Raw genomic sequence first — 15691 nt, 5'->3', positions numbered from 1 at the left:
GTTCAAACGTTCACCCAAGGCTTTCATCGGTGTTCGTCTTCCATTATTTGGTTGAGGCGATTAATGATCTCGTAACCGCTCTTGCGGTCGTCTTCCCATTCTACCAAATTTTCTAAGCAGCGTGGCGACGCCGTCAGCCTGCGATCGAGAAATGTCAAGACCACAATTAAAAGGATAAATGACATCCTTTTGAGCCGCGGCAAAAGGGGTGTCCCGAAGCCTTGCTGCCTACAGACGCCGCTCCGTAGCCGTTCGCTTTGCACCCGGCAGATGTCTTTGAACAGAGGTATCGAATCGGCAAGAAAGGTGCGTGGGTTGCTTAGAGATTGTAGGGACACAGACACACGCTCTGAGAGTGTGATGAATGGGTCCTTTGAGAGAACTCTGATTCCATATGCAAGTGACAAAAATAACCCGCCATTCATGCTTGGAAAATGTCAATCAAAATCACACAGGCAATTGGTATGTAAAGTGGGCATACTATTTATTATGTTCTATAAATTCTTGTGGAGTTTTTACGAGCTGTAAAAGCATTTTGTGCACATGGGCAAGCTGTCGTGGTCTATAAATGGCACTATCGGAGGGGTGGAAGGAAGCGTTGATAGAATATCCGGCAACGCTCCGTCCATGACTTCCCATAGGGTAGAGAGGACATGAGCCACGACAATCCCATGCTACAACGAAGTCAGCTCTTTGGTTTCATGAATTCTAGAAGGGGCGCATTGGTCTTACAATTCGTTAACCATGGTTGCGCGGGGTCTACGGCGGTTATTAGCCTCCGCTCTCGATGAAGAATAAAAGAACCAAAGCAGACCGACTGGAGTAGATCGCAGACCTTTCTCCCAGGAGGTCGGTCGCGCTCTTGACTGAGTTAAGCACGATAAGAGAAAGTCCTGGACCTTCCAAGTAGATGATATCGGAGCCTAGTAGGACATCGTAAGCTCGGACAAAGATACACAGACCGCATTTGCGACCCCAACTTGAACGAGCGTACGCAAAGCGTACGTTTCTCATTCCAACGCTTGAGGTATGGATAACATGTTTCCAACAAATGTGTATTTCTTCGGACCTGGAGGGAACGGTAAATTATTTTTCTCCTTCAGGCGGCTGCGGAGTAACAAGGCGAGCGCGACGTTTAAGAGGATCGCGCAGAGATCTGTGAGGGTGAGGCCCATAGGAGGAGAAAACTGTGCTTGAACTTCTCGACCCGTCCCATATTATGTAATGTCGAATGGATAGCCGCGTCATTTGCCACTTCCGACGAACAGGTGAATTTGCCACTCGAATTTTTCGCCACTTCTTGTGGATAATCGGCAGTTGATGGTCAGATCTGTGTTTGACCCAGACGCCGTGAACAAACAGCCCGCTTAGCATCACCAACGCGCACTGTCGCGACTGCTCCGACGACCGCGACGATGTCGTCGAGAACAGCGCTCAAGACGTTCTCTCTCGCCAACGACATCCTAGAAGTCACCCTCAAATTCGATGCTGAGGCTAAAAGATGGATTAATCAAGAGGCTCCCCGGACGAAAGAGTGCGCACCTTCTACCCTCAAATTATCACCCACCCACCTCGCTGGCGCCGGGTGATGGAGATCGATTCAAGAGCCTACCAGCCTTGTCGTGTCCTAGTCCACACTACTCAAGTCCTGCAAAATATCTGCAGTCGCGCTGATCAAGACGGTGTGGGGCGCGACCCTTAAGCCCTGACGATGGGCTGTAGCTGATATGGTGGCTCGCAGGTGATTCATGCCCAGTCGGGGGTGATTATGGGGCTCATGCAAATGAAGGTGGCTGGGAACTCGATTGTCATCGTGGATTCGTTCGCTCTGCCCGTACAAGGAACTGAGACTCGTGCCAATGCGGCTAGTGAGGCCGACCAATACATGGAGAAGTTTATTCAAGGCAGTGAGAAGGTGTGTCCATCCCTCTTCCCTCTAATCTATCCTTCGCCTTCGAATAATCCGCACCCCTTCTCATCTTTTCATATCTCAGGCAGGGAGATTGGAGAACGCTATCGGGCGGTACCGCTCCCATCCTGGATATGTTGGCTTTCCGGTATCGATCTGAAAACCCAGATGAACAAACAGAAGTTCCAGAATCCGTTCTTGGCGGTCGTCGTGCGTCTGTTCTTTGTTAGAGCGCTATCTTTCGCCTCATTTTGTGCAGATTGATCCAAATCGCACCGTTTATGCGGGAAAGGTCGATATTGGCGCATTCCGGACATACCCCGAAAACTACGCTCCAACAAACGCATCCGCATCGGAAGATCAGTCAATCCCGTTGAGCAAGATTGAAGACTTCGGTGTCCATGCGAATCAGTACTATCAGGTCGACGTGGAGATTTTTAAGTCGAGTTTAGATAACGAATTGTTGGCGCTGTTGTGGAACAATCACTGAGTGAACATGTTGAGTCAGAGCCCTCTGATTTCGGTGAGCGTTGGGTATCCTCTATATAACCTTCGGAAAAGAATGCTGACTCCCAATAGAATAGGGCGTATACTGTGTCACAGCTTTCTGATTTGCACCAGAAGCTTGCGAAGGCACAGTCCTCTGTCAACTCTACGCGGGCCCATGTACCCACTCTCAAGGAGAAGGACGCCGGAACTGGTAAACAAAAGGTAAGCCAAACTGAGCCTAGTATCAATCATCGTCTTACCGTCTGTCTGCAGCAGAAAGAGAAGAAAGAGGAGAAGAAGGATAACATCAAACTGGTAAAAAGCGTCACGGACAGGTTTGTGCGCTGCCTTTCCGGTTTATTCTACGCTGATTGCTATGTTAGCACGAGGATTGCCGTCGAGGCCCAGCGTGGGCTTATCGCTCAAGTGATCAAAGGCGTGATTTTCTCAATGAGACCCTAGAATGGCTCGACGACAGATGGATATGGCTGACGATGATAAACTCGTTCCCTGCGAGGGAGCGAGTATTCATCACCAAGTTGACGGAGGATCTACACCTGAGTGTGACGTGGGACGAGTTTGATGAGGAGGACAGGAATTTGGCGACGTGTCGGTTTCCGAGAGCGCTGGAAGATGAGCCTGAGACGAGCGAGCAGGAGGAGGATAGTGAGTGGGAAGACGAGGATGAGGTTGAAGACGAGGAGAGCAGAGCAGCAGTTGATTGTGTGCTTAAGAAGTATGAGAAGGCGCCTGTTGAGGATGTTGATGCCGATGGGACGTTTGAGGAGCGGTATGAACGGTCTTTGAAAGAGAAGATGGACGAGTGGAAGCGGGGTTATTATAAGGTTGGGATCTTTTTGTTGTTCTCAAGTTAAGTTTGAGCTGACAAGACGCCAACGCAGGGGAATCTAGGGATATCTTACGACGACCCGACTGAAATGGGTGATCCGATCTACCGACCTGCAGTTGGTCGTGCACGTGGAGTCGCATCGTGGGGATGGTTCTACGACTATCATTACGCTCCTCGGATTTCAGGTGTGCATCGTCGGTTAGGATGTTGGACGTTGCTCGTGTTGCCAATCGCAGATTTGCGGGGAGCGGACGAAATGTCTTTCGATTTTCAGCCTGGGAACGCCGTTGAAGCAGTACCAGCAGCTTATGGGCGTGTTGCCCGTTGCTAGCATGGATCACATTCCGCTAGCTTATCAGGTAGATATCGACGTTCGGATATGATTGCTGGCTGACCGCTCTTCGAAAGATCTCATGTACGATCCAAACTCACCGATTCTTGACTTCTACCCTCTCGAGTTCGCGCAAGATCTCAACGGGAAAAAGCAAGACTGGGAGGCAATTGTCACATTCATTGATGAAGAGAGGCCGCTGAAGGCAATGACTGGTACGTTCCTAGCCAAAGTATGGTCTTATGACACCAACGTATATATTCACTTTCAGCTCGTGATCATTGTCTCACCCCCGAGGAGAGAAAAAGGAACGCTTGGGGCTCGAGCTCGAAGTTCAGTTTCAACCTTGGCGAGCCCACTCTCTATCCTTCATCTCTGCCTGGATTCTTCCCCCCTCTTTATCGATGCACGTGCAAGACGGAGCTGTTCGACCTCCCGATCCTTGATGGGTTGCATCTCATTCCCGGTCTTTGCGACGGAGTATTCCTCGGTACAGAAGCTCTGACTGGATTCCCATTAAAACGCTTCCACACACGGCGCTGCTGGGATACCACGGCGTAAACGTCCAGGGTTCGGAAAGCCGGAACAAATCGATGGTGCTGCATATACGAAACCCGTATGAGGGGATGAAGACGGAAGAAGTTGAAGATGATAGGCGAACGGACTTTCATGGGGTGGCCGTACCTGCGGGAAGGATCGGTTCTGGCGGTCTCTGATTCGTTGTTCAAGTACGAGAAGATGACGGTCGCACCTGGGACGCCGGCCAAGGTCGTCTCAAACCCACGCGCGCCACAAGGATTGGGCCATTGGAAGATGAAGGCCGATCGTACCGAGCAGGTATACTCTAAATGATCAGGAGTCATTACACGCACTGTTGACATTCTCCTACACGTCCTTCCTCTAAAAGGTGAGTGTCTTATCTACCCTTCAATGGGATGTTGCTGACACTCTACAACACGTGAAGGCCTGAAACGATGGGAGTCTGGTGCCTTTGTGAAGGACTATAAGGGCCCAGAAAGGGAAACGGAACATGCGGTGCAGATGTGTCTTCACGAAGTTGCTTCAGAAGATCTTCCCTCGAACGCGACGCACCTCCTTTGTCAGAAGAGTTCCCCCTGGCGGTGGCAAGATTTTCATCCTGGGGGAACATGCGTGTGGGGTGGCTGCTTCGGTCTCTGCCACAACCGAAACCAGTTTGTCTGCGATGCTTGCAGTACGTCTTTCACTAATTCTGTATCATAACGCGCTCTTGAACCCATCACTGTTAGTTCTTCCCGGCCGAAAAGGCTGAGAATGACCAGTTCAAAGCCGTCGTACAGAATCGACGATCTACCCACTACTTCCCCTTTTTTAAAGCTGCAGAGATGGTTGGAATGTCGGGGCGGGCTTTGGGGAAGATTACGTTGAGTTTCATGATCATCGCATCGGATGAACAGAGGACCAAAGTCGGCCTGAGCTTCAAATTCGAAGCGAAGGCTTTGAACTATTCTCGCAAAGAGGGCCGGCATTGGGAGTATAGCCAGAGGGCAATCGACCTAATCCGATAGTACAAGGTCTGTCGGTTTCTACGGACTCTGACGCTTACTGAAGCATGGGATCATTAGGCAAAGTTTCCTGAGGTCTTCCTCTCGTTAGATAACAGTGGAGATAGTACGTGTCCGTTATTGTGCGATTGACGAGCGATTGACCTTAAATGTTTATAGCGATGGCAAGGGCATCGGACATCCTGTCGGGGCCGGATCCTGAAGGTCGTGTTAGGGCGATTAAAGCATGGCTAAAGATGAAGGGTGTTCAAGATTTCGAGCCCGTCTCCCTTTTCTGTGACCAACTAGGCAAGGTAAGCTGAATAGTCACTTCACGGCCTTGTAACCCGTCCATCCACACCTTATCTACCTGCAGGAGACTGTGGGGGAAATCAAGCGAATGGCTGATGAGTTTACGAAGAACAAGTCGTCAGCTCAGTTCAAGAAGGCCGTAGTCAAAGGAATCCCTAGACAAGCCGTTCTCAAACCTGCACACACTTACCGTCTTCAGAATCAACACTTTGCTTTGGGTGACCGTGTTACGACGGTGCAAGACTCTGGAAGCGTTCCACTATCGGTCAAAGGTGTCGTCATTGGGCTCAATTCGAAGACTATAGAGGTAGTGTGGGATGTTCCGATCATGTCTGGTATAACGTTGGGTGATCGGTGCGTCATTTTCCCCCTCATACATGTTTGCTTGGTGCTTACGACGCAAATGTAGGTGCTCGAAGTGCCGTGGCTCGACGGTCGAATTCAACACCTGCTTGAACTTGTCCAACCCACAGTTCATAACGTCTACCAACCCTAAAGCTCTGCCACCCGTTCGGAATGAGGTCCCCTTTGAACCGAGACATGGTCCCCGACCCAAGATCAACCCCGCGCCTGGCCAGGCTCCAGCAGCTGGATTGCGCCCAGCGCAGCCGGCCAGGTGACTCCCTTGCCCTCATCCACAAATTTACTCTTAAGCTAACCTGAAGATAGCCACTGACCGCCCATGCACGTCATGGCCAACCCCGACCGCGGCCGAGGGGGATACGTCAACGGCCGCGGCAGGTCACCCCTTCAGGCTACTAATGCCAATGCTCCAGAACTCCCCGAATCACCATCAGCGGCACCGACCTCCCAAGCTAACGGCGTGCATGCCCCGCCTGCTCCTGGACGAGGTTACTTTCCTAGAGGTGGCAGGGGTGCCTTTGTGCCTGGATTCCATGGAGGTCGAGGAGGCTTCATCCCCAATGCTGATCGCGGCCGAGGAGGGTGAGGCGGGTTCCTTACACAATAAAATTTGTGAGTCCACTCTTCCTGTTCCTTGCCCCCTTTATCAACTGGGGCTTACCTTCTTACGATTTTTTGTGTGACCAACAGGAAGTCTCAAACGCGGCTTCTCGCGCTCGTACGAAAATCATTTCTTATTGTTTGAAACGTCATGTCATCAGTGAAGACAGCTCCGCGATGTTAATGGTTAATGGTGTCTACCCAGCGCCATTGATCGCTGGGATCAAGGTGTATTCTCAGTAATATCACTTATGTAAAAGTGATCTTTTGAGTTTACGGCAAACCAGGAAGACACATTTCGCCTTAACACCATCAATTCTTCAACGGACCCACGTTGAGAAGTATCTGTATCGAGAGTCTCTAATAGCTCGTATAAATGGATAGGCACTCGATCCCTTTCATTGCCCTGGCGTGGATGACGGCCTCATCTCTCCTGGCAATTTGTTCTTGTATCAATTTCAGGTAACTTACCGATTTCTTCCGACCACGTCTTTTCCTCCCAACCCCATTTATCCCCTCCTTTCCGGACCTATAATACCACGTTCCTTACCCATATACCCTCATTAACCCACCTACCCCCTCGATGGGAAAAGATAAGTCTGATAGAGCCAAAAAGGGGGCTCAAACTCGGGCGCTCAATGCGCAGATTGAACAAGAGGAGGCTCAGCGCCTGATAGAAGAGACGAAAGGTCAGCCCTGCATGACTTGTCATGAAATCGAGGATCACTCACCTGGCTCTTAGGTGGCCGCAGTGCGAAGAAGGATGCCCTAAGCAACGCTAGTATGTGGCATTGCGTCGCGTCTCAAGAAGCACTTACCTCCAAACCTTGATGTAGTATGGAAGAGGAATGTAGATAAACGAGCTGTTTCTCCTTTAGCTGGGGAGAGAAAGGTCAGCAAAGATATCGGAAAGGTGCGTCGAAATACTGCTACCTTACAGGATAATTCTGAAACACCCAGCAGGTAAGAAGAGCTAGATGTCCCGCAGGCGAGGGCCACAAGGCTGATATTGTTCGCAGATGATGAGATGACAAGTGCTGAAAAGCGGACGACTCCATCGACGAAGTTGATGGGCAAGAGTATGTACTTATCGCCGCACTATCTCCATGACTCGACTTACCTAATGATTTTACGACAGAACCTTCTGCAGCCGTCATCCAGAACGACGAATCCGACTCCCAAGAGGAAGAGAAGGCACCGGTGAGGGCCATAATTCAGAAGGTACGATACGACTTAAAATGTATGCAGAAGGATTTTAGAGTTGGTGCGGTTCTAGGCTTCAAAGACGAAGAAACCCATAGTGCCTTCCTCACCGTCCAATGGGTCTTCCTCCGATTCTTCGCAATCGCAGGATGATGATTTGCACAATGAAGACGAATCTGACCCAGATTGTCTGGACCAAGTTCCTGACAAGAGGTTGAAGGAGATATTTGACCGAGAGGCGAGTCTATCAAGTTCGATCTTCGCTCACTTGTCGCTCACCCAATTTTATTTTGCAGCGGCCCCACTTTACTGAACATGAGGAGAAGGATCAAGATGTACCTGGTCTCTTCGACATTCCTGATGCGGATGTCGAGATGGCCTCGGAACACTCTCGTCCCTCATCGCGCATGGATCACTCTCGCGCTTCCTCATGCTCAGAACACTTTCGTTCTTTCTCACGCTGTGTGACCCTTCCACCACTCACTGACTCTGATTGGGGCTTCCAGTCATCAGCGCCAAACAGTGACGATTTGCACCTCTCTCCTCGAAGGTCATAAGATCGGCGAAACGTCCCGTTGCGCTTCATGATTCGGACAGTGACTCCGATGCCTCAGCGGTTGTGCCCAAGTCACAAAAGAAGAACAAGAAGAGCAAGGCAAAGGTGAGTCTGGTTTGATGGGACTAGGTTCAGAATTAACTTTCTGTCACATACCAGACCCGCCGCGCTGAGGCTTTCGAATCTGAGGTATGGCTTCAGTACATCGTAAACGTGCGTGCTGACGACGTGATCCAGCAACCGAAGATTCAGCCAGAAACTGTCGGCCCCACCCAGCGAAAAGCTGCTTGATATGTCAAAAAGAGCCGTGCGTTGGACGACGGTTCGAGTGATTGGCCGAGTCACGCCCAGATTGTAACCCCCCTTGGAAAGAAGGAGATCCGTTTGCTTGAGCAAAATGAAATCATGCGTTCTGTCATCCGCCATGCGATCGCTGCCCTAACCAAGGAGATGGTCCTTCACAACGCGTGGCCGGAGGCCAATGAACGTATCAGCTATGGGAAGACTCTCCTCCTCAATGCCTGTCGGACCCTTGTCAATGAGTTTCCCGAGGTCGAAAACATCGAGCTACGAATCAAACGCGATGGCACCTTTAGTCATAAGCTTTCGGATGTCGTAAGTCCCGCGTTTATTCATTAGTTATACTACTGTGTCTGTACAGGTCGTCAGCCGACTCTCATCGCTCCGCCTTCCTGCTAAGTAGGAGGCTCTAAAGCGTATCCCATTCTACAAACTTGGTCTTGGGGAAGAGGCCGTCGCCCGCATTGACTCCCTTCTTAAGAAACACGCATATGTTTGTCCAGGAAAATGGGGAGGGGAAGATGGGAAAGTACGTGCTTTCTTTTCACCAACTTTCCGGTCGCTCATCTACTATCCAGACTTGGGAGCCTGATGTCAAGCAGGTTTTTTTGCATCCAGCTATCGTGGACACGCTCAAGGCCGCTTATTTTGCCAAACCGTCGTCCCTTGGCTACGAATATCTGGACAAGTTCAATGCAGGGAAGCAAGAGCCCGAGCTTCCTTTCCCGCTCATAGCTCTGAGCGCAACTGGGGTTCGTAAACTATATTGCTGAGCTCTTTTATTCGTCTCATTATTTAATTATGGAAGGTTTTCCACGGGATATACGAGTACAAGACAGGCGCACAGGTAGAAACGAACTTCGACGGGAATACCTTTATCAGCACATACACCTCGCACATCCGTTCCTTGGAGAAGTTAAAAGACGAGAAGCCGGCAAGGTATCGCCACATTATGTCGACACTTTACAGGCTGGCGGTGTACGTCGTTTCATAGTTCTAATTCTATCAATACTTATGTTCTCTCGTCTTAGTTCGCACCCTACCGATATTGGCACAGCTGGTCCTGGTGACGTATTCGATCTCATTGAAGATTAGATGTCCTATTCCGATTTCGTACCATCTTTTCAAGTAGAATATACACTCATTTCATCCTTATTAATTACATTCTTTCGCGTCATACCTTACTACTGCCAATAATAGTATCATTTCATATTAAAATTATGTGAAGTGTAGATGGAAATATAGGAAAAATGAAGAAGGAATAGCTGGATAATCATCAGGAATCACTGGAAAAAGAAGAAGGAATGGATGGGTAATCATAAGAAATCACCAGTAATTGAGGGAAATTATGTGCTCATTTCCCAGGAACCGAATCAAAAATTGGAAATCCAGTAATCACTGTAATTAGAAGAAATTTCGAGAAAATAAGCGTAATTATGAGTACTTTCTTTCAATTTCCAATCCCCGATTTTCCTGATGAAAGACACACACCTTTCCTCAAGCGCGATCGCCAATAGTATAGCCTTTAAAACATATCCAACTTTCAGACAGATTGGTTGGCTGTAGGGAGAACAATCAAATCCAAGAGGCTAATGCGTTGTTTAGAGATATGTAGCCAAACTTTGATCATAATCCTGCACTTTTGATGTATCTCCTTTGACATTCATTTCGTGCATATGGAGACATACATACATCTCCTCAATCTTCCAAATTTTTTAGTATTCCGTCTATAGTTACATTAGGCTCACCATCTATGTACCCAGATTTATTTTAAGTAGAAAACTCCCTTCAGAGGAGAGAGATTTCGTGTTTTTTGCCCACACCTTCCCCCTACCTGGATAACATTTCACCACCTTCTCTGTGGGCAACATGGTCTGTGTAAGTTGATATAAGGGACTCATAAAGCACCCATAGGTGTCCTAATTATGTTCAGATATTTTTTATTGATGGAGGTATGGCTTGATAACTGATCCCAGGTATACCTCCTCATCCCCCACTAAACACTACTATAGCATGGAGGCGCTCACTTTTAAACCTAGTGAACCTTTTTATAGCTTGTATAACTACCCTTTAGCCAATTCAAATACACTTGCAATGACCTGATAGCCTCCCAGGAACTGAGATGGTTTTTGGAGATATCAGGCCGTGGTACCCTTCATACCCATAAAATAGTAAACATAGATGTCCATAATTCTTTTAAATAGCTATCCTGGTAGCTCTATGTGTTTAATGTAGATATAGGTACCTTGGGAGTGGGTGAGTAGAGGTAGGAAGCTGGGGTATATTACACCTGCAGAATAGATATGTTCTGGCCATCCCACAGCCCTGTAGTTACATACCCTCCCTCACACATACTAATAATGAATATCCAAGCTGGCCATTGGGCCTCATAGTCTCTCTGTAGCTGGTTATGGGTACTGGGGATGAGCATGCATATTCATGTAGGTGATTACACAACTCTGTGGCCTATTTACATGCAGGTAGCCATATAATACTACTCTACAGACTTATTGTGTGGGCTTAGGCAAAGAAAAGCGAAGGGAATGGACTGGGAACAGTGGAATACAGCTGCTCATCGTCACAGACAGTGAGCACGGAAATAGTCACATGCGCCAACGCTGTGTCCGCATTTGGCAACGGAGCATGGTAGGAAGGCGCATGTGGTGCCGCTGATGGGACGACCTTCCCAATGCGGACCCTGAGAACGGCGGGAAGGTACACCAGATAATACTTACCGAGGGAGGGTTAATTCGATGAAGTCCCCCAGGAGTTATTCAAGAATTAACCAACTGATGGGAATATCGATGTAACATTGTAAGCCCTCTCCTTAGAAGGGGTCACGCAATCACTGACCCCTTCTAACTAGAGGCGTGATGTGGTAACCGTAGGTGGAGTGAAGGAAAATTTTGCTGACATTCCAAATGTCGAGATCATCGTCTGAGACGAAGCCTGGGCCGTTGAAAAAAATATGGTAATGTTCATCCGGACTTTCCCTCTCCCTCTACTAGTAAACTCCATCATTCTTTCAGGACGTTTTTCTTTCCGTGACACAAGGGGACCAGCGCCTGCCTCAATTTCGAAATTTTTGGATTTACAATAACAACGCGTTCGGACTTTGTTGTGGTCCCCGACTGCCAAGCGCGACGAGAATCCAGGATGTTTTTTACGGACGCCCTCCCGGATGAGTGGTAAAGGAGTCGGCTTGTTTTTTGATCATCTACTGGCGATCCTGTTTGTGAAACGATGGTGACAGGCGGTAGTGGGTGTGGCGATGGTAAATTGATGTCTGTTTCGCCAAGCGCACCCGCCTCGATCCCTCCCTCAACATCTGTACAGAGCGCCGCGTAACGAGCTGCGTCACGCGCAGCCATAGCAGTAGCTTCACCAATGTTTGAAGGATTGGCCTCAATTTCTATATCCGATTCAGCAGAATCGTCGTCGCCATCTTCCATCAAGTCCTCATCTTCATCCTCATCCGATTCATCCTCATCCCCATCCCCATCGCTATCCCCTCCTTTGGGTTGGGCAGCAGAAATGTGACGTCTTCGCTTAGCGCTGCCAAGAGCTTGTAGTTGAAGCGGTTTTGTTGGAGTGAGTGAGACAGGAATGAAAAGAACATCTCGGCAAACATGAGCCGCTTCGTTATATGCAAGTTCCACCAAACGATTCAATCGAACTTCGGTGAGGGAAGAGGTAAGCAATGGAGAGTCGTCGTGGACAGCTTTCTGCATGTCGGTATCTGGGTTAAAAATATATCCAGAGGCAGACGTCCACTCCCTCTTGACTTTGAGAAGTCCTGATTCGAGTATCCGCTGTCGCGCCAGGATATGTTGGACCATCTTTGGAAAATCGGCGTATGAGAAATTTGGAAGCAATTGACGTCCGATCCCGAAAAAGTGCTCAAGAAATTTGGTGTTGAACTTTTCGGGGCAAAATGCCTCCTCGGGGTACTACCTTGCATAGGCCAGGGCGAGCAAGACTAATGTATCGCAAAGTCGGTTGAAAATATGAAAGCTTGCCGGCGATATGAAGGATCGCGCTGGCGAATAGACAGCTAGTACACGGTCTTCGACTTTCATAGATGGACTCATCCACGCCTCAAATAAGGTTCCTGTTACAATAATGTCAGTTAGGAACCATGCCATCATATCAAACGCACCCACGATAAATAGATAACAAAACAAGCCCTCAAAGTTCGGGCGTACTATCGTGTACACCCCATTTTCTTGCGAGGTTGCTGCCGTCAATGCTTGTGTATGAAAAATTCTGCGTGCGGCGCCGTCATCTTGTTTATCAACATTTTCGACATCGCGAAGGACTAGTCCAGATCCCGATATCTCGTAGAGATCAATGAAAGACTGGTGAACAAGAAAACCTATTCCCAAGCTGGCAGTATGGGTCCCATATTGCGGTTGATTTCGGCAGGTTTTTCGGGAGTGCGGGGGGTCTGTAATAGAGATCGTTGGACCTGCGCCAATAAAGACTGGGGCCTGAAGATGGATCCCGTACAGAGGGTAGTCATACTTGAGAGCAGGAAGCTCCGACTTCTCATGATCCATGAGGGATTGTGCTGACAGCTCGCTTGCAGCGCCATCCGCTGTTAAAGCCACAAAAGGGATACTTAGCTGAGCGGCCATCTTCTGTAATTTTAAATGGTGCATATGAATATCCTCCACAGTCTCTTTGCCATCTGTTGGTAGGATGGCGATGACAATCGGAGGGCAATGACGAAGTGGAATCTTTAAATCTTTTAGTAAAAACTTGGAATCGGACAGAAAGAATTCAACGCACTCTGGCAAGGATCGCACGAGTTTGAGAAGCGAAGGCCTTCTTTTTCGATGCACAGGCAACAATCTCATCAATATCCTCAGCGTCGTCAACCTCCACGTCAGCAAGGTTGAACGTCGTTCCCAGTACATGCGCACCGCACTGGGTTGAAATATTCAAGCGCTGACGTACTTCGGTGCAGTCTAAACCAACTACAATTGGACCTTTGTAGTTCACTGAATCGATATACCTCTTGACACGAGCAACGTTCTCAAAAATGAGATATGGGTTTTGGAGAGCATCTGTTGACTTCGTGACTAGTGTTCTTTATTGGTGTCAACATCGGATTTGTTTACGAATAACCCAGTTGACTCACCGAAGGTATCGAACAGATGGCCCAGCAAACTCAGCGCAGAATATTTCGTATTGACGATTGGAGTTTTGGCCATACCCTCGCATGGCAATCATAAAATCGAGGTAGTTTGGTGAATACCGAATCCCGTACTTTAACTTGTCGTTTCCAGATGTTTCCCGCCGAACGCGGTCTTCAAGGACATCGCAAACCTCAATAAAGCGCTCATAATTGCTTAGCTTTCCTTCCTTTGCGCTCTTGTAAGGCCGGAGAAACGCATCCTCTGGCTTTCCGGTCTTCAAAGAATCGTGTATATCGAACAAAACCGGGTCACTGAGCTTCGCGCTAAAGGATCGCGCTCCGATTTGTCGAATCATATCAGTTTGAGCATATTTGTCGCGCCTCTCTAGAATTTGTCGGCGTTCCTCAGGAGAAAGACTCGCTTCACGAAGCTTCTGAAAATGCCAAAGAGAATTAGAATTAATTTATAGATTCTCAGGGAATGACATACGAGTCGTCGCACAGAGCGCTTGAACGATTGATCGGAAGCGATTTCTTGGCAAGGTGGGCATATCTTATCGTGACTGATAGTGGTCCCTTCGCAATGTCGGGATTTTATGAACCCGTTGATGTAATCAACCTCCCACCTTGCCCACGAGCGCAGAATCAGGTCCACCTTGAGTCGCTCGGCAGAAGTCCACTCAGTCATGGACTTGCGATCATTTCCATCCTCAGGTACGTTGTCAGGATTTTTTATGAGCGGTATTCCTAGTTCCAATGGGCCTCATTGAACAGACTGTCGAAGTTCTCCGAGCCTTTTGTAAGGGAATAGCTGACGCGAAACTCAGGCAAGCAATTGAGGTGATATTCCACCAAAATCGCGAGTGCACGTTAGATCAATATATTCCTGATACTCGGGACCATTGAGATGGATGCACACATTAACGGTGGGCACTTTTTTGGGAAGTGATTGGCCTTGCGATTTTGAGAAAAATTGAGTTATTGATGGTGTCTTCGATGTGGTGTAATGATTGGTTAGGTGGGGAATGGGCTTTCAGAGCAATGGGACGCACCGTACTAACAACTTTAGTGCGATATTTTATTCCAACGATTTCTTCGCCGGTATGTTCTGGCATCGAAGGCATATCCGTTTTCTTTCTTCCAAAAAAATCGGAGATACTTCCCATGGCCGGCTGCGAGCAAACCCTGATTAGTTCAATGCATTTTAGAGACTTCACCGTTCTCACCTTCCCAATTTCGGGCCTTTTGACAACGCCCACTCTGACTATCTTCTTCCCATTAATTGAAGCACATTTCGCTTTATGCGCATCCAAGTTTTTGAGCTCATAGGGCCATTCAGGACGGTTACTCAACTTAACAACATTGCGGCATCCTTTGCACCTCAAATTTGAAGGTGCTAGAGATAGTTCCTCTACCCATTCATCGAAGCTGAGGAGATCCTTTCGTGCACTGCTGGAGAGCTTGGTTTTTCGGGGCTTCGTAGCAGTAGCAGATGATCGCTTCCGAAAATTTCGTTCGCGCTCTGAGAGTTCTTCATCGGAATCGGTGGAGATAGAGCGCTTTGAGCACCTTGAAAGTATAATCGAGTTACATCTCATCAAATAAGAGTCAACAAGGACACATACCGTAAATTTGGATTCTTTGATTCGCTTCCCCTGGCATTTGCTTTCTGAGCGCAACTTTCACGGTCGACGTCCACAGGACCAGCATATGCTGCCACTTCCATACCCCTGATTTCTTCTTTGGGAGTGTTTTCGGAGTGAAAGCTCTCTGTATTGTGAAGCCTTTTCTCATGCAAAACGCCTTTCGCCGTTTCGACGAATTCAACATCTCCGGAATCATATTCGATGTCGGCGCGTGTGGGGCGGGTGATTCTAAATAAAGAGGTTTATCCACCAGCTCAAAGAGGAGAAAGTCAACCACGGCTCTATTGGCACTATCAAGCTCGGAAAGCTCGGAATTTGGAGCTGCGAGGGATGGAATATGAGGCTCGTTGGAAGGATAAATGCACTTCAAGTGTATTCTGGAATAGAGACAGCCTACAGGATGGAAAGGAGATGCATTATGGGGTTGGTTGTGGAATGACTCATGCGGCCCACTCTAGATTATGATTTT

General features: G+C 48.3%; 7 protein-coding genes across 7 annotated transcripts; 5 read left to right on the top strand and 2 right to left on the bottom strand.

Moving 5' to 3' along the window:
* Window positions 1–515: 515 nt before the first annotated feature.
* Window positions 516–1175, bottom strand: LACBIDRAFT_329733 (uncharacterized protein; the record flags this gene model as incomplete). Its single annotated transcript, XM_001883852.1, has 3 exons — window positions 516–674; window positions 805–923; window positions 1070–1175. 3 exons carry the CDS (start codon window positions 1173–1175, stop codon window positions 516–518), a joined length of 384 nt encoding a protein of 127 aa, XP_001883887.1.
* Window positions 1176–2892: 1717 nt separating this feature from the next.
* LACBIDRAFT_303165 (uncharacterized protein) lies at window positions 2893–4140 on the top strand (the record flags this gene model as incomplete). The annotated part of the gene is made up of 4 exons (XM_001883970.1): window positions 2893–3243; window positions 3301–3574; window positions 3657–3794; window positions 3851–4140. 4 exons carry the CDS (start codon window positions 2893–2895, stop codon window positions 4138–4140), a joined length of 1053 nt encoding a protein of 350 aa, XP_001884005.1.
* An 87-nt stretch (window positions 4141–4227) lies between these two features.
* Window positions 4228–4431, top strand: LACBIDRAFT_303164 (uncharacterized protein; the record flags this gene model as incomplete). The annotated part of the gene is made up of 1 exon (XM_001883969.1): window positions 4228–4431. The coding sequence occupies one exon, from the start codon at window positions 4228–4230 to the stop codon at window positions 4429–4431; it is 204 nt and encodes a 67-aa protein (XP_001884004.1).
* Window positions 4432–4609: 178 nt separating this feature from the next.
* LACBIDRAFT_303163 (uncharacterized protein) lies at window positions 4610–5126 on the top strand (the record flags this gene model as incomplete). The annotated part of the gene is made up of 2 exons (XM_001883968.1): window positions 4610–4792; window positions 4848–5126. 2 exons carry the CDS (start codon window positions 4610–4612, stop codon window positions 5124–5126), a joined length of 462 nt encoding a protein of 153 aa, XP_001884003.1.
* A 158-nt stretch (window positions 5127–5284) lies between these two features.
* Window positions 5285–6090, top strand: LACBIDRAFT_303162 (uncharacterized protein; the record flags this gene model as incomplete). Its single annotated transcript, XM_001883967.1, has 4 exons — window positions 5285–5416; window positions 5479–5768; window positions 5824–6030; window positions 6084–6090. 4 exons carry the CDS (start codon window positions 5285–5287, stop codon window positions 6088–6090), a joined length of 636 nt encoding a protein of 211 aa, XP_001884002.1.
* Window positions 6091–6960: 870 nt separating this feature from the next.
* LACBIDRAFT_329731 (uncharacterized protein) lies at window positions 6961–9531 on the top strand (the record flags this gene model as incomplete). Its single annotated transcript, XM_001883966.1, has 14 exons — window positions 6961–7066; window positions 7120–7158; window positions 7256–7290; window positions 7366–7456; window positions 7516–7598; window positions 7877–8130; window positions 8178–8241; window positions 8296–8349; window positions 8440–8751; window positions 8798–8800; window positions 8840–8965; window positions 9015–9188; window positions 9245–9414; window positions 9468–9531. 14 exons carry the CDS (start codon window positions 6961–6963, stop codon window positions 9529–9531), a joined length of 1575 nt encoding a protein of 524 aa, XP_001884001.1.
* An 845-nt stretch (window positions 9532–10376) lies between these two features.
* On the bottom strand, window positions 10377–15639 carry LACBIDRAFT_329730 (uncharacterized protein; the record flags this gene model as incomplete). The annotated part of the gene is made up of 15 exons (XM_001883851.1): window positions 10377–10432; window positions 10682–10726; window positions 10776–10853; window positions 11023–11166; window positions 11290–11437; window positions 11532–12386; window positions 12642–13175; window positions 13228–13365; window positions 13396–13528; window positions 13580–14010; window positions 14067–14323; window positions 14629–14632; window positions 14803–15145; window positions 15202–15450; window positions 15620–15639. The coding sequence occupies 15 exons, from the start codon at window positions 15637–15639 to the stop codon at window positions 10377–10379; spliced, it is 3435 nt and encodes a 1144-aa protein (XP_001883886.1).
* Between the last annotated feature and the right edge of the window lie 52 nt (window positions 15640–15691).

This window comes from Laccaria bicolor, genomic scaffold (assembly GCF_000143565.1).
Source record: "Laccaria bicolor S238N-H82 LACBIscaffold_23 genomic scaffold, whole genome shotgun sequence".
NCBI lineage: Eukaryota > Fungi > Basidiomycota > Agaricomycetes > Agaricales > Hydnangiaceae > Laccaria > Laccaria bicolor.
This window is presented reverse-complemented; position numbering and strand designations above follow the sequence as displayed.